At 36.0% G+C, this 18,859-nt stretch overlaps 1 protein-coding gene across 1 annotated transcript in view; it reads left to right on the top strand.

Moving 5' to 3' along the window:
• Positions 1-18,859, top strand: part of LOC121368666 (centromere-associated protein E-like) — a 94,464-nt gene that overhangs the window by 67,081 nt on the left and 8,524 nt on the right. Inside the window, exons 51-62 of the mRNA XM_041493405.1 lie at positions 737-862; positions 1,498-1,590; positions 3,255-3,326; positions 6,129-6,221; positions 7,731-7,823; positions 9,029-9,121; positions 10,286-10,339; positions 13,186-13,251; positions 13,753-13,809; positions 14,617-14,694; positions 15,406-15,478; positions 17,577-17,676. Of these exons, the coding sequence (XP_041349339.1) occupies positions 737-862; positions 1,498-1,590; positions 3,255-3,326; positions 6,129-6,221; positions 7,731-7,823; positions 9,029-9,121; positions 10,286-10,339; positions 13,186-13,251; positions 13,753-13,809; positions 14,617-14,694; positions 15,406-15,478; positions 17,577-17,676 (998 nt within the window). The remainder of the gene's footprint in view (positions 1-736; positions 863-1,497; positions 1,591-3,254; positions 3,327-6,128; positions 6,222-7,730; positions 7,824-9,028; positions 9,122-10,285; positions 10,340-13,185; positions 13,252-13,752; positions 13,810-14,616; positions 14,695-15,405; positions 15,479-17,576; positions 17,677-18,859) is intronic.

The following is an 18,859-nucleotide window of genomic DNA, read 5'->3' as shown; positions in this document are numbered from 1 at the left end:
GGATCGATCCCCGCGGTGGGCCCATTGGGCTATTTCTCTTTTCAGCCAGTGCACCATGACTGGTATATCAAAGGCTGTGGTATGTACTACCCTGTCTATGGGATGGTGCATATAAAAGATCCCTTGCTGCTAATCAAAAAGTGTAGCCCATGAAGTGGCGACAGCAGGTTTCCACTCTCAATATCTGTGTGGTCCTTAACCATATGTAAATAAAATGTGTTGAGTGCATCATTAAATAAAACATTTCTTTCTTATTTCTTTCTGTGTTAGTTGGATTAACTTCCCATCAGTTTGGTTGTGTTTCTTGTTAAGTCATCAGTCAGTTACAGAAAGTGGCTCGGTTCCAGTTGTGTGTTTGTAACGAGTCACACAACATGATGTCATCATATGAAGGCCATGAGACTATACATTTTTAAACAAGGAAGTTTGCTATGATAAAAACAAGCATTATTGGGAACAGGCCTGGTGCTTATAAAACTTTTAGAGTCTAGACTTGAGACGTACAGAGTCTGAGACAGTAACGTCATGACAGCGCCATACAAATTGCATGTGTGTGAGGCCATTTGTGTGTTTCTGGTCAGTTCTAGAGTCCTTATGTCAGCTGACTACACTAGGGCACTTTTCAAAAATTTATTTTTTATTTAAAAGTTGTTGGTCATTTTGTGTTAATTTTATTTGTTTATTGACTTCACTTTGTGATACACAAATACCTTCAGTTTATGTTTATTTTCCACAGGAGATAGATGTTTTGAAAACAAGAATTGAAAAACTAAATGCTCAGATTGAAGAAAAAACCCAAACCGTGAATCAAATGCAGACAACCGTGACCATGCAAGAGGATTTAGTGGATAAACTTACAATGGTGAAATGTCATTGTCATATAAGATTGATTTCTCGTTTATTGAAGTATTTATAGAAGTATTACAGTCACACATTCAACTGTGTAGCAAAGATTTGTGACATGATAAATTCACAAACAAAAAACCTCTAAATAATTCTTATAATTTGTAACAACAAATGCACATAAATTAGTTTCTTTCACCCTTGTCATAATCATTTCCCAGTAATGACATTCCATTTTCCATAATGATATAATTTTCAGCATTTTATCAAAGTATAATATTTCAGGGTTTTTTGTGATGTCATCCAATCCATTCAGAATATTGTAACTCGTGTAACAGCAAAAAGTTTGTAATTGTATAAACATATTTCATATTTCGTCTGACCTTAGTCTTTTGAACCTCTGCCTTAATTATGTTATCAGATACACCCTTTAATCTTTAATTTATTAATGCTAACTTTTTCACTTTATAATAACATGGCACTCCTTTAAATTCTTAAATACTAGATAAATATGCAGATTAATTCTTAAATACTTGATAACTATTCAGATTGTATATATGATGTCATGCATTGTACTTATGAGCTATAATCATATTTTAATCAGATTAATTTCCGCCTCCAATTTGAATAATATCCTTTTGTTTTACATTATAGGAGAATGGTGAACTGAAAGCTTTAATTGAGAAATTAAAATCCAACTTGGCTGAAAAAACTGAGCTGCTGGCACAAGCTAACGAATTAGCTGATGTAAGTGAAAAAAGTAGCAGGAAAATGTCTTCAAAATAGGCACATGGCTGCTGCTGATTGTCCCCACATGTGGGCCAAAATAAACCTGTTGTGTGGAATGTACAAGGAAGCATGGATTAGTGAAAAATAATTCATAAGCCCCGTAATTACATGTTCATTTAGTGAGAGAAGTTTGAATTGCATTGTTCACAGAAATAGATTCTTGAAAAATAATCTAGTTAAAACAGTAGTGTGATGTCACAGATATGGTTTAAATTGTATTTTAATTTTTAAAAATGTTAATGTGTAGAATGGATAGCAGGAGACAATATTTTAAAATCTTAGGTAACTGGAAGTCGGTTCATGTGAGTTTTAATCGGTTATGTGAACAATATTCACGTAACCGATGAGTTAGACCTACCTAATCCAAAAACACTTGAACTACGGTTCTTTGCTACATTGGTGGATCAAATGCATTTTTAAAAAACCCCACTGATTTTCAAATTGACTACTGATATATAGTAATTATAATTTTAACCGACACACAAACAAATCAACGATTTTCGTGAAATTTGTTTTTTTTCTCCTAATTTTCATAATTCAGTGTGTTTTAAAAATAAATGTTTAATGTGTTTTTGCCACTTTGTAAAAGAGGAACTTGGTTACTGAATAAAAATGACTGTAGGTGGTAAAATAAAGGGCATCCACCCCTCTTGAAGAGTATTCCATATTGAAGCAAAATGGTGACAAATTACATGCTATTTGTCCTGGATCTCATCGAAGTCGATATAGGTGACATGGTTACATTCTAGCATGTGGAATCTATGTCAATGTAAAGGTTTTTTCATGTCTGTCTGGACAAAATGTGGGAGGAATGTGTAGGAGAGTAATTTATTGTAGTTAACAGTGTGGTTCGGACTTTAATTTGACCGAAGACAGTCTAGTACTGTGTCAACTTTGTAAATAGGTCAGATCTGCAGTGAAACAGGAAGTACATGTGAAACATACTATCTAGCAAAAAATTTACAACACTCTCTTGTAGATAATTTATTTAATTAATTCACATAAAAATTAACTATGAGCAGTCATGTTGTAATAGCATACATTCTATTCTGAATGAGAGATATTCTGTTTCCTCTGTAATAGACTGGTCTCCAGGCTTTTGTATGATATACTGAACTTTACAAATTACATCCGGCCAATCGGTTTATTGAATAAGCCTTTTAATGGCATATTTTTTTTTTCATTCACTGGGTCTATGCAAATAAGTGGATTCTACTGTATTTTGGTTGTGATCAAAATATGGTGTAATCTTTACCATGGCATTATTATTGTTTCATGTTGTTAACTGAAAATATTAGTTTTTATGTGATTATGCACATGAATGGTTTGATAAAAAAAAATTGTTTAAATGTCTGACATGTGTTCTGTTGATTCTGTTACAAATCCTACCACATTCTTAATTAATATGAATCTTTTACTTTTAATCTGAATATGGTATGATAGGCACTTGTGTTATGATATTGTACGCAGTAACCAGTTGCATTAGTTACCACAAGTTAGTTATGCTTTATTTATTCTGTTTTATGCAGTTTGAAAATCTGTGGTGAGTAAAACCATTTAAGATTATTTTTTGCCGACATCTATCTGTCAGACATAATAATATACTCTTTTTGACATTGTAGGACAATAATGAACTGAAAGCTGCAGTTGAGAAATTAAAAGCTGAAGTAGCTGAGAAAGTGGCTGATGTACATGTAAGTGAAATAATAGCATGAATATGTGTCTTCGTGTATTTATATTGACTTTTGTTTCCATTCATATCCATAAAATTAAGTGAGTGTTGTGGTCATATATATATATTTTAATATATATATATTGATGAAAATTTTATCTTTTTAAAAATAATTGTAAATATGTCATTGTTTTCAGTGTAACTGGAAAAAGTTGACACTGTTTTATGAATAACAAAAGATAGTGGTTTACAGAAAAAGTTGCCACGGGTTGGATTGGATAAGTATCAAAACCAGATTTTTGGTGTTTGAAGGCATTTTTATCTCTATCAGTATATACATATGTATATGTATATGTGTATGTGTATGTACCGTATAATTGGACATTTTCGTGGTTTGGGGTATAAAAACATTTCAAGGTTTCTTATTTTCGTTGAGTGCCAAATCTAAATTGAAAGTGATTTTATTTTCGAGTTTTAGCAAGTCTAGTTGCGAGAATACTTGCTATTGTTGATTAAAGTTTCACTTCGGCTGCCAGTTGTTCGATACTACCGACGTGTAAAGTTAAACAATAGAACAGTCACCTGTAGCCTAATTGGCCACTGTGATACCCGGTATGCTATTCGACAGACAACTGATCACGGTCTTCGATTTTGTGTAAAGCCAATTATGACGTATGTGTGAACAAAGCACTTAAGGACGCCATGAAGTCTAATTTTACTACATGGTATTCGAAGCGGGTTTCCCTGGCTATGAAACACGGCGAAGTTGTAACGGACATCAAGATCGAAATGCGTGTTCGGCAATAAAACCACCAATTCATGCAAGGTGGATTATGAAAGTTATGGCAGAATTAAAAATATGCCAGGAAATGTTGAAATCTGCATTCATCCACCCCAGAATCTGATGCAGTGCGGGCGGACATTGACAAAAACAATATACAAAATTTAAAAATATTTCATTATATTCTACAAACAGTGAGATTCACGCAATAACTATTTTTTAAATTCCAACTTGTTGTTTTGACTATACTATTCTCTTGTCGTATACGGTGGAAATAAAATGTTCCGGTAAATTGTCAGTGTGTTATGGTTTTCACAATAAATATTTTAGTTAGAATTTGTTGATTTTTAAAAAATATTTTCAAGGATTTATATTTTCGATGCTGACTACTTACCCTCGAAACCCACGAAAATAAAATCCTTGAAAATTTCTGGTTATACGGTATATGTATACTGTGGTGCACTTCCTTAGCATAAATCTTATGCAGTATTTTAACTTTGTAATTTGATTTCAAAAGCATGTCCGTCAAGCTGAATATGATACTGCCATTTCCTTTCAAATATGTGCCATATGAAAATGACAGTGCAAAGTTAGGTACTTACAAGTCAGTCGGAGATCAGCTCCCCGCATCCTGCATCATTCTTATTGTTATTCACTGGGATTTATGTAGCTGGTGTCACACTTTGTGGCTTATTTGTGGAGAACACTTGTAATAGTTATCACTGAATAGTGTTGTTCAGTATATGTTACCTCATAACAGTGTCTGCTCTTAACTTTTTTTTTGAGTTGCCTTCCGAAGTGAAAGTGTTAACACCACTTGCCCGGATCTATTTTCACTTGCCCAAATAATATTTTCTAAAAAAAAAACAATATTGCAACAGATTATAAGAGAAAACATTTATTTTGAGTATTTTCCTGCACTCAACCAACCCACTCTTTAAATAAATAACAGACATGCCACTGTGACTCCCCACTGTCACTGTTAATACATTTGTGGTATTGTTAATCACTTAACACCATGGCACTGCAAGTATCATCATCTTCTTCATCATCATCATCCTCATCAGAAATTGTGACAACATCTGGATCCATCCTTTCTATTTCCTGAACCAATTCAGAAATAAATAGGACACGAGCTACGCACGTGTTAGGTTTTCGAAATCGCTTAGCGTTTCATATTAAATTAGATAATAGGATTATATAATTCCCGATTATATAATTTCCAACAAACAAAGATGCTTGCGTTCACTAAACGTTGAGCACTGGTATAACCGACACAACCCCTTCCTCCCCCCACCTCATCTCAATGAAATAATAATAATTTAAAAAAAAAACCTAAAATATAATATTCAGTGAATACGATCTATGACGTGTACACATAACCAGAGCTGAATCTTGTCGACATGAATTTGTGCCCAATTTTACATGCCACTTAACTTACCTTACACCTATTCTTATATTGGGCATATGTTTATATGTTAAAGTAGACCTACACTTTTTCATGGTGCAAAGTAGGCTACATAGCTGTACTTTTATTTATTTATTAATTATTGATTGGGCGATCGTTAAGTTCGAACCCTGTCATAACATTCCCAGGCCCTCGGGATTTCACGGAAACAATCGTTTCTGGTACCGTGTCAGTAAAATCACAGAACCAAATGTTTTTTCCCCATGATTATTATATCGAGTACGACTATTCAACAAAAATAATATGTATATAATTATTTTAAAAAACTAGTTTCCAATGGGTTCCCATGATCACAAGGCATGGAACCGAACAAGTGTTTCCCATGAAATTTTAAATCTTATGGCCTGCATTCCTGCCTAATTCTTAGTTGTTATTCAAAGCAAATATTATAATTATAAACATGTATCATTGTGAATACTGTTTGAACTGAACAGATGTGTAACATTGTGTATTAATACCATGTGCCGTTTATTAATTGTGCTGGGTATTATAAAAATATATCCATTGTTTTTATGAGCAATTCAATAGCCCTATTATTCAATTGAAATAATTTTGTCATCTACTTTATATTGTAGGAGAATGGTGAAGTGAAAACTTTAATTGAGAAATTAAAATCTGAATTGGCTGAAAAAAGTGAATTGCTGGCACAGGCTGACAAAGTAGCTGATGTAAGTAACAAAGTAGTGGGAAATGGTATTAAAAATAGATGCATGGTTACAGATGTTCTCATATTTACGGCCAAAATAGATGTTATTTTATTTTCATACATTGTCGTTCCTAGTTTCTCTCATAATTTCCATATATTCAGTGTTAGAATTTGTTTTTGGTTTTTTTAATATTAGTAAAAAAAAAAAAAAATAAAAAACGATGTATGAGTGGGTTTTTGCCGGTTTGCTAAGTGAATATGGAAATGATAGCAAAATAAGGGGACAGATCTAATTGAAAACGTATTTGTTGTGTTTGAACATATTGTTGTTATTGATAAAAAACAGTAAAAAAAACAACAAATCTTTGCCTTTATTTTGTTGTGATTTAAACATGTGTAACTCCATTGTCAAACTGTTGTTTCATTTATCTCAGTCTCTGATAATTATGATGTAATCTTGATCATGGCACCGGCCTCGGTGGCGTTGTGGCAGGCCATCGGTCTACAGGCTGGTAGGTACTGGGTTCGGATCCCAGTCGAGGCATGGGATTTTTAATCGAGATACCGACTCCAAACCCTGAGTGAGTGCTCCGCAAGGCTCAATGGGTAGGTGTAAACCACTTGCACCGACCAGTGATCCATAACTGGTTCAACAAAGGCCATGGTTTGTGCTATCCTGCCTGTGGGAAGCGCAAATAAAAGATCCCTTGCTGCCTGTCGTAAAAAGAGTAGCCTATGTGGCGACAGCGGGTTTCCTCTAAAAACAGTGTCAGAATGACCATATGTTTGACGTCCAATAGCCGATGATAAGATAAAAAAATCAATGTGCTCTAGTGGCGTCGTTAAATAAAACAAACTTTACTTTACTTTGATCATGGCATTATAATTGCTTGATGGTGATAACTGAAATTTTTTTTATGAAAAAGGATTATGCACAGGAATGTTTTGATACTGAGTAAAAAAAATAATAAGTGGCATGTGTCTTCACTTCATTCTGTTAAATTCCTAATTAAATTTTTAAAAAATGTTTACTTTTAATTTAAGAATATGATAAGTTTAGGCACTTGTGTTAAATATAATGTATGAAGTAACCGGTTCCATTAGTTAAATAACATGGCCCAGAGGTAAAGCTCTCTCCTGATGTACGGTCGGTGTGGGATCGATCCCTGTCATTGGACCTGTTGGGCTATTTTTCGTTTCAACCAGTACACGACTGGTATATCAAAAGCTGTGGTATTGGCTATCCTGTCTAGGATGGTGCATATAAAAGATCCATTGCTACTAATGGAAATATGTAGTGGGTTTCCTCTCTAAGACTACGTCAAAATTACCAAATGTTTGACATCCAGTAGCTAATGATTAATAAAAAAATCAATATGCTCTAGTGGTTTCATTAAACAAAACAAACTAACTTTTAGTTACCACAAATTATCTTTTATTTATTCTGTTTTGTGCAGTTTGTTCATCTTGAAAAAAAAAATTCTCTCGCATTTTTGTGTCAAATTTGAATACCCTCTTTCTGACATTGTAGGAGAATGGTGATGTGAAAACTTTAATTGAGAAATTAAAAGCCGAATTGGCTGAAAAAACTGAGTTGCTGGCACAGGCTGACAAAATAGCTGATGTAAGTAACCAAGTAGCAGGATCATATCTTCATTAATTATCATGACTTTTGTTCCACTCCCAATTTGTGATTTTCATATTGTATATTTATTATCCACATGGGTCAACATAACCGACTTAATAAAAACCACCCGAAGTACACGTGTAATAAGTATAAAATGACGTAATTTTGGAAAGTGTTGTCATAACATGACGTTGCTTGGCCGGCCCTAGCTGAGACTGCACATGTGAATTATGATGTCATTTTGAGACTATCCTTGTTATTCATAACAATAAAAAAAATTTTTTTTTTTTTTATTACACTTGCATATGAGTCATACTGATTTTACGAATCCTGCATCATTCTTATTGTTATTCGCTGGGATCTATGTACCTGTGAAAATTGCATTGTCATGTTGCACACCCTTTTCAGCTATGGGAGAACACTTGGAATGGTGGTCATTGATAACATGTTGTTCTGATGTTTAGTTCATGCTACATGTGAAATATGATGTCATTTTGAGACTATCCTTGTTATTCATAACAATAAAAAAAAAAAAAAAAATGTATTACACTTGCATATGAGTCATACTGATTTTACGAATCCTGCATCATTCTTATTGTTATTCGCTGGGATCTATGTACCTGTGAAAATTGCATTGTCATGTTGCACACCCTTTTCAGCTATGGGAGAACACTTGGAATGGTGGTCATTGATAACATGTTGTTCTGATGTTTAGTTCATGCTACATGTGAAATATGATGTCATTTTGAGACTATCCTTGTTATTCATAACAATAAAAAAAATATAAAAAAATGTATTACACTTGCATATGAGTCATACTGATTTTACGAATCCTGCATCATTCTTATTGTTATTCACTGGGATCTATGTACCTGTGAAAATTGCATTGTCATGTTGCACACCCTTTTCAGCTATGGAAGAACACTTGGAATGGTGGTCATTGATAACATGTTGTTCTGATGTTCAGTTCATGCTACCTCATATTATTCCTGCATAATTCTTAAATCTTACTCCCCCCCCCCCCCCCCCCCCCCCCCAGCAAATGTAATAATTTTAACCATTTATATTGTGAATAATTTATGTCACATTCTGTATTTATACCATGTGAAGTTTATTGATTGTGCTGTGTATTATAAAAATGTTCATTGATTCATGAGTTCTTTTATTTTTAAATAATTTTTCTCATCTATTTTACATTGTAGGAGAATGGTGAATTGAAAGCTATAATTGAGAAATTAAAATCTGAATCCACTGAACAAAATGAGTTGCTGGCACAAGCTGACAAAGTAGCTAATGTAAGTGGAAAAAACAAATTAGTATGAAGATGTGTTTAAAGGTAGATATATTGTGTTGCAGATTTTCTGTACACTAGGACCAAAATAAATTCAGTATTGGAATTTTCCTTTTTTTTTTTTTTTTTTTTTTTTTAAAATGAAATTACATCTAATAACAGGGTTTCTTCCAGAGGGTGAAACAGTTATGGTGCCATACCCAGATTTTTTGCATATTTGTTTTTTTTTAAAGTTAACCTTTTAACAAAATTAATGACTCTTATTAGTACTGTATGAATTTCTTAACCCTAATCCTACCCCATACCCATTTCCTTTCTGAGGTAGGCAGGGGCAGGAAGTGGCCCAGTGGTAAAGCACTTACTTGATGTGCAGTCGGTGTGGGATCGATCCCCATCAGTGAGCCCATTTGGTTATTTCTCGTTCCAGCCAGTGCACTGGTGTAACAAAGGCCGTGGTTTGTGCTGTCTTGTCTTGTATGATGCATATAAAAGATCCCTTGCTGCTAATCGAAAAGAGTAGTCCGTGAAGTGCCGACAGCAGGCTTCCTTTCTCAATATCTGTGTGGTCCTTAACCATGTCCGACGCCATATAACCGTAAATAAATGTGTTGAGTGTGTCGTTAAATAAAACATTTCCTTCCTTCTGGGGTAGCCCCCCACCCCCATACCCCCTGTCGACTGGTTTGCATTCACCACACATTGAAAATATTCGATTCCATAGCGCTATACCCAAAAATTCTTTCTGGAAGAAACACTCAATAAACATTGATTAAACAATTAATGCTCTGTAATATTATTAAGAAAGGATTTTTTTGATTTTTTTAGTCCTTTACTAATCCAGGGGGGGGGATTATAGGTTTCATCTCCGTCTGTGTTCCACATATAGTTTTCCAGGTGCATTTTTACAAGATATTGATCTAATATTTTGTGTATAGCTTTATCATGTACTGTTACAAATCAGATTTGACATTCATGGCGATTTACCTATTTTTGGCAGAGTTATGGCCCTTAAATTTAGGAAATACAAAAATTGTTGGGCCTGGTAGGGGACATGTATTGCTTTAGTAGTATTCTCAGAAAGCTTGTTTGAAAATAAATCTGTGATTGTTAATATATGTTCCACAAAATTCAGCATTTCTAAAAAGTAATGCATTGGTTATGTTTGCAGGAACCACGAGCAAAACAACTGACAGACGGACAGTCGCTGGATGAACTGAGAAAGGTGAGATATAGAATTTTCTTTGTATGATTTTTATTCTCATCTCCGTGCTCTTTTCTTGCCCTATAAAGGAATCATCCAAATGTTTCAACAGCCAATGGGAAGCAGTTTTACTTCCCTTGGTATTTATGTCTAGAACTCTGTCCACTCCTAATTCAGTGTTTGATTCAGTTGTTGGTTACCTTTTTATCTGTAGCTCTTTGTAGACTCATAGAATCTATCACTGTTGTGAGGTATAGATAAGGCAATTCTAACCTAAGGGCAAAACAGGTTTTGTGAGAGCCATGGTGTATGAATGCATGATACATATCATATTCGCTACTTTGTGCATTTGTTTGTGACAGCCATGCATAATACATATCATATTCACTACTTGGTGCATTTGTTTGTGAGAGCCATGCATAATACATATATATTTGCTACTTGGTGTATTTGTTTGTGAGAGCTATGCATAATACATATCATATTCGCCACTTGGTGAATTAATTTGTGAGAGCCATGCATAATACATATCATATTTGCTACTTGGTGCAATTGTTTTCGAGAGCCATGCATAATACCAGCATTCTGCCCGCGTTGGTCGGCACTGTTCGGCCTTTCCAGCACTCAGACATGCCCGACCACCACTAAGCTCAAGAAGTGCTTTTTCCGACCACCACTACTTTTATCACCAGGCATTAAATAATTATTTATTTTCACCATGAAACAGTTTAAAAGAATTGTGATGTACTTTCCGCAACTTTAAACAAACACGCGTCATAACCGGCTATGCCACGTGCGTTACATTTACTGTAGTATCTCAGACGGCTGCGAGTGACGCTGCAATCACCTGCTATTCCATGCGCATGCGCTGATCCAGCTGATATAAAATGACATGAAACGATCTCATGAACAAGCGGGTATAGGCCCGCTAGACAAGTTCTTTAGGTGAGAACAATCCCATGGGAATATAAGTAGTCTCTTGATTAAAATGAATGGCATTTTGTTCAATTTATGAGGCTGAAATCTCACAGCTAGCTGGCCTACTTGGAATTAAGCCCACCACTGAGACCTATCGTCTGTCGTCTGCTCGACTGCTGCGCCTCATCCACATGACACAGAAATCCTGCGTATTTGACACAATATTTACCTAAAATACTCCCAAATAAAATCTGTGTATGTCATGGTTGACGGAAAATACTTCCGATGCCAATCGATGTTATATTATTATTTTTTTAATTCATAAAAACCTAACGATTACAAAGTTCAAAACGAAAATAGCCAAGCGGTTTAACTGGTTCCCAACCTTATCAATACGTTTAACGTAAGTGAGTGTAAAAACCAGTCTGACTGATGTAGCGTGTTTGTTGTCTAACTTTAGATCATCGCGACAATGTCGCGAGATTTTAGTTCGATCTATAGATCTAGTTTCTTTTTTCTTTTTCTTTTTTATTATTGTTCTTTATTGTTTTAATACATGTATTTGGTTGAGCATATCTCGTAATAGGAGTTAGTAATAATTATTGCGCAGTTTGTAAATTTAATTAATCAACGCGTTTGCTACAGTGCTTTAAAGACATTGGTGGAGGTTTTCATGCAAAGAATACGGCGATGCCTGTGAAAAAATAATTTACATAATAACATTAAATACATTAAAACATTATATACAGTTAACTAATGGTTTCAAACTTTGAATAAAATTGTATGTGTCTGGATTGACAGCTAAAAATATATATTAACCAGTGGCAGATCCAGAAAATCCATTGTGAATTGTGATTTCCCTGCCTTGCTGACCATTGCAACATTATCTATCTTCACTGTCCCCTTGTCTTTGGAATGAATAGATTATCAATAGGCTTATTATAGCAAAATAAACAAATGCATCACAAATTATATCTTTTTTATTTCATTCAGCAGTGAAGCATAACAAACTATCAGCACACAAAATAAAACAAACAAACATATTATTTATAAGCAGGTTGGTATATCATATCATATGGTGTTATTACAAGGATCAGAGGAAAATAGAAAAAAATTACATTAAAAATCTGAAAAAAATTCCCAAGATTTTAAACTGTATTAGGGGCCTTATGAGTTGCTCAGATCGCATTGAGGGCCTGCATTTTAAAAAAATTCACAGACCCCCGCCACATCCGCCTTTTGCTGACAAATCCAGTGGGGAAAAACTTGCCACCATTCAAGAAATCCTGGGCAGAACCCTGTAATACATATATTCGCCACTTGGTGTATTCTTTTGTGAGAGCCATGTATAATACATATCATATTCACCACTTGGTGCATTTGTTTGTGAGAGCCATGTATAATATATATCATATTCGCCAGTTGGTGCTTTCGCTTGGGTGAGCCATGTATAATACATACCATATTTGCCACTTGGTGCATTCGTTTGTGAGAGCCATGTATAATACATATCATATTTGCCACTTGGTGCATTCATTTGTGAGAGCCATGTATAATACATGTATATATTCGCCACTTGGTGCATTCGTTGAATATCTGGTGACAGTGGGTTTCTTCATCACTATCGTAGTTCAGTTGTTGAAATCATCTTACGCTAGTCACCATATAGTCAGTTTTAAAAAATGTCTATGTGTCATTAAAGTAATATTTAATTATTTTCACTCATACTCAAAACCAAGTGTCGTAATTACTGTATGCAGGCCATTAACAGCTGTTCATTAAATAATGTGTTATGGGTGGGGGCGAATGGGGTCAGGATTATCCCTATTATTATTAAAAAAAAATTCAATACTGTTCTAGATGCAATAGAACAAACTGAGAGAAAGTGAAATTATTAATGGAGATGTACAGAAAAATATGTTTTATCATTTAATGTAAATGTTTTGCAGGTGGAAGTCATTGTGGAAAGAATAATGTCAATTGGTAATCAAAGTGATTGGCCACCAATAGAACAGGTTGGTGTTAAAATCAACTACAATACATTGTGGATGTTGTTGTTTTTTCTCCCTTTTTTCCTTGGATATTTTTGCAATGTCAATTAACATCTAAAAAAAATTTACTAGTTATGGGATCAGAGATGGTCAGAATTTATAAGCCATGGTCAAAATCCTCTAGCTCTTCTGTTGCATGTACATTCGTACTCAAAATATTAGAAAGTAGAAACAGAACAGATCTGATCAATAAACTTTTTATGGTCACAGTAATAAATAGTAATAAAATCAGGAAACATTTATCCTTCTGACTAATGGATTAATTTTTGTGAAAAAATATTTTTTCACTTAAATGTTTTTTAAATACATAAAATAATGTGCATATTTGAACACTTTTTTTAATGTTTTGAGTGACAGCAGATGGATTCTCGGAATATTGGCTGTCAATTAAAACATCGAAAGTGTACAATAACCTTGCATTCCACTCGTAAATGTAACTAGTCTTTTTGTCCCTTTTCTTTTCAGGAAACTGCTCCTCTTCACAAAAAGATGGAGAATGTGGAAAGAAGATTCATGATAGATGTAAGACATGTTGCATTCTATTTTTAAAACATGATAGGTGGGATGATGCTTCATGATATTTGTGGCAAAATTCATGACTTTCATAACATTTAATTCATTGATTATATGTATGATTACCTACATGCAGAAGTCTGCTTTTGGTTTTTGCCTAGCACATGTTTTGCCATGGTATGTGCTTTCCTGCCCGTGGGAAAGTGCATATAAAAGATCCCTTTCTGCATTAGGAAAATGTAGCGGGCTTCCTGTGATAACCACGTGTCAGAATGACCAAATGTTTGACATCCAATAGCCGATGATTAATTAATCAATGTGCTTTAGTGGTGTCGTTAAACAAAACAAACTTTTTTAAGCTAAGATTGTTCCAGAAGTGGTGTGGGAGGCACTCATATTATTTTGCGTGTGGATTGTTTTGGTGTTTTTTCCATATATGGTTTCAATAATGTTTTATTTTGTGGGTTGTGTGTATATTATTATTAAACAAAAATTCAGGAAAAGCCATTGGTAAAAGCAGGTTTCATAGTGGGGAGAAGTAGCCTCACTTGTTTTTCGTGATGCATTAATTACAAGAGAAATCAACTACTGTTATAAGTGATGATATAAAATGTTCTGCCTGCTATATACATGTAATTTCATTGCTGCCAAAATACTGGGCTCCAATGATTTGTTCAGTTCAAACATTAGGGTTAGTTTTAGACTTAGAATAAATATTCTGGAGAACCTTTTTTTCTTGGATATAAAACGCAGTTGTATTTCCAGACAGACTGACTATGCTATGACTCCATAACTAAAGAACATTTTTGATTACAGTATGCAATGCGAATAAGAAACATCCGACGGATGGAACAAGAGAGGGAAGAGGCCCAGTCAAGAGGGGAAACCTTGAAGGTTGGATCATTATTTTAAATATGTTTTTTGTTGATGTCCATGATTTTAATAAAATATCATCTTGCTATTATGAGGTGATAACTTATGATGCATCTATAATGTTTTTGTACAAGTTTCCTTCTACTGAATGACACAGTAATAATGCAGTAAAGTAATGTTTTACAGGGGACAATATTTCAAAATTGTAGATAACCAGAAGTCAAGTCACATGATGTTTATCTACAAAATTTGTATTTGTGTAACCTGATCAATTATCGCAAAATAGCTTTTAAATTGTAGGATAGGTATCTTTAATACTTTGCAACTTTCATTTCTTTTCTACTTCACCTAACACAAAAAAAGGGCATTTTCCCCTATGTCTGAACATCCCAACAGCCAATGGGATGGCCAAAATCTTCCTTTTCCGGTCACATGACTGCAACTACCTTTTTTCTCCTTCAGTATTTTGGTGCTCTGTTTTGTTCTTTGTTTTGTTCTTTTACTTTTAACAATGTCATCGTATTATTGCTTGATTAAAGTATTGCGATCATTATTCATTTGCAGTTTTAGCAATACTCTGTTCACAAAATTATCATGACTCACAGAAACAGCTTTCTAAGCATTTTAACATGTACTGGCAGCTGGTGCGAACTTTGTATACACAAGTTTCTGCTCTAACACGTGATTGCCCCTCTGTCTCCAGTTTCTTGGATATGATTATGTATTTTGTAGGATATGATGCTGAAGTGTTTTGAATATGAACAAAAGGAAGAGAGCTGGAAATCGGAAGATGCCAGAAAAGAAGGTTGGTAAATTTCACAAGAGAAATCGTTTTCTCGTTTAGATCACCTATTTTCAAGAAGAGGTGGTTTGTTGGTTTTTCGTCTTGACTTAAAGAAGTTTAATGTAATACCATGACTGGTTTATCTAAGAGTAAGACAAAGGTATGTGATATCCTGGCTGTGAAGAAATTGTATACAAAAAAAGTCAAAGATTGACAAATTCAATCTGAGTGATCCAACTGTTTGTCTGAAAATGGACCTTGATGGGTTTTATCATTCTAGCCAGTGCACCATGGCTGGTATTTCATAGGGTGTAGTATGTGCTGTCCTGTCGAAACTTTTGTATTTCAACATGTGGGATCTCCATGCCTTCAGCAGATACAATGTTGTTTTTTAAACTACCTATATGAATATGTGTTAAATTGATTTTTAAATATATTGGGTGGAGGCTCTGTGGTTAAATGTTTTTTTCCCTATTCGAGCAAGTGCTACAAGACTGGTTGCATCAAAGTTTACATTTATTCTAACTGATGCTGTAATCGAAAGTCAGTCAGTTTGTCTAAAGCAATTATATATATACTCTTCAAAAAAAAAAACGCAAAAGGGTACAAATGGGTTATAACTCCGATTTTATGTTTCCTACCGGTTCATGCTTTGTGAATATAAGGTCATTGCATGTCCCAAACACATTCCCACGGTTACATTCGATAAAACGCAGCTACTGTACAATAAAGTTCCAAAATGTGAATATTCGCAAAAATGCAGCCACATGCAAACCATGTCACCACTGCACGTGCGTTGTCTGCACATGCAACATGAACACCGACAGTATAAAAGTGCAGGGTGTTCGCTTGCCTGGCCTCTGTATCTGGCCGACAGTTGACAATCCAGGACATGCCACGTCTCAGTGAACCGCAGAGAAACAATGCCATCGGCCGACTAGACGCAGGCGATCCAGAACGGCCGTTGCCAGGGCATTCCATGTGTCCCCAAGCACCATCTCCAGACTGTGGGACCGTTACCAGCAACATGGATCAACACGTGACCTCCCTAGATCCGGTCGACCACGGGTCACTACCCCCGGGCAGGACCGCTACATCCGGGTACGCCACCTTCGGGAACGATTGACTACTGCCACCTCCACAGCCGCAGCAATACCAGGTTTGCGCAGGATATCCGACCAGACCGTACAGAACCGCCTACGTGAGGTAGGAATTCGTGCCAGACGTCCAGTTCGAGGTGTCATCTTAACACCACAACACCGTCGACTCCGACTGCAGTGGTGCCAGATTCATCGACAATGGCCTCAACTGCGATGGAGACAGGTGTGGTTCAGTGACGAGTCCCGATTTCTGCTCCGACGTCATGATGAAAGATGTCGCGTGTATAGGCGTCGTGGTGAACGTTATGCGGCAAACTGCGTGCAGGAAGTGGACAGATTCGGCGGGGGTAGTGTCATGGTGTGGGCAGCCATCTCACACACTGGCAGAACTGACCTGGTCCACGTGCAGGGCAACCTGAATGCACAGGGCTACATTGACCAGATCCTCCGGCCACACATCATTCCAGTTATGGCCAACGCCAACGCAGTGTTCCAACATGACAACGCCAGGCCTCACACAGCACGTCTCACAACGGCTTTCCTACAGAACAACAACATTAATGTCCTTCCTTGGCCATCGACATCACCGAATTTGAACCCAATTGAGCATCTATGGGACGAGTTGGACCGACGCCTCCAACAGCGACAACCACAGCCCCAGACCCTGCCCGAGCTGGCAGCAGCCTTGCAGGACGAGTGGGCCACCATCCCCCGGGACGTCATCCATACTCTGGTTGCTTCAATGGGCAGGCGGTGCCAGGCAGTTGTCAACACACGCGGAGGCCACACCCGGTATTGACTCCAGATGACCTTGACCTTGGTGGACTAGAGTGAATTGTGAACAATCCTGCAACATTTGGTAATTATCGGACTCACCATTCAATAATTAAATCAATTCTCCAAATGTTACGACAATGTGGTTTTGCGTTTCTTCTTTTGAAGAGTATATAACCAATGATCAGTGATGACGTTCCTGTCAGTTCCCAATGTAGTTCAGATTTATTTCCTCCGGTTTTCAGAACTCATCACTCAGCTGGAAAACGAGAAGAAGAACATGAACCTCGAAGTGCATCGCGTGAAGCATGAGTTGAGGTCTAAAGAAAAGGAATTCGAAGAAACGTATGTACACACAGTGACACATTGGCTTGACAAAATCTAAGGTTTTCAAAATATGTACATTCAATATCGGTGATCTATTTATTAGATTTATACATTGTGGCTTTAACATAGAGTCTGACTCTTTTAAGTCTTCAGACTTTTAGTCTTTGTAAACTCAGAGCCAAGTGTTCTGAATATGCCCCCTTTCATATTTTTCCACCCCCCCCCCCCCCATTATTTTCCTGCACCCCTCTTTTATTTGTTCACAACCTACTCTATTTTACTGCACCTAGATTTCATTTCTACATTCTCTGCTATTTAATAATGCACACTTTATGAAAAGAAATTGATGTGTAAACAAACCACAGCAATATAAGGATATGACGAAAACCTCAGTAGCTTATTGTTACATAATCTAACAGTGTTTTTAACATCCTCCATTTTGTTCCATACCAGTATCCATTTGTGTGTTGGATACACGCAATAAATGCTATATTTTATTTCAGCAATAAAAGAATTATTTTATTTTTATCATATCGGTAATCTCCGGTCCAGGAAAACAAATGGTTAACAGTCTGACAGTAACTGACTGATTTACATAAAAGATAAATTTGTTTTGGTACCAGATACTGAGGGGCAAAATAAGGGGTAGTTCTATTCACAGAGTCGACTAACACACAAATATACATGGCAATCAAGCTTTCAAATGTATGGTTTTTTTTTGTTTTTTTTTTCGTTTTTTTTTTTTTTTGTTTTGTTGGGGTTTTTGGAGGGGTTTTGGGTTGTTTTTGGGGTTTTTTGCCTTTCTGTTGTTGGGGGAGGGGTGGGACGTAGCCCAGTGGTAAAGCATGATGCACAGTCGGTCTGCGATTGATCCTCATTGGTGGGCCCATTGGGCTATTTCTCGCTCCAGCCAGTGCACCACAACTGGTATACCAAAAGCTGTGGTATGTGTTATCCTGTCTGTGGGATGGTGTATATAAAAGATCGAAAAGAGTAGCCCATGAAGTGGCGACAGTGGGTTTCCTCTCTCAATATCTGTGTGGTCCTTAACCATATGTGACGCCATATAACCGTAAATAAAATGTGTTGAGTGCATCGTTAAATAAAACATTTCCTTCCTTCCTTCTGTTGTTGGGTTTTTTGTTAGGAGGATGGTGAGATTGGGAAGCCACCCCTCTTTAATTTTCACCCAGTTAGAACA

This window comes from Gigantopelta aegis, chromosome 3 (genome assembly GCF_016097555.1).
Source record: "Gigantopelta aegis isolate Gae_Host chromosome 3, Gae_host_genome, whole genome shotgun sequence".
Taxonomy (NCBI): domain Eukaryota; kingdom Metazoa; phylum Mollusca; class Gastropoda; order Neomphalida; family Peltospiridae; genus Gigantopelta; species Gigantopelta aegis.
This window is presented reverse-complemented; position numbering and strand designations above follow the sequence as displayed.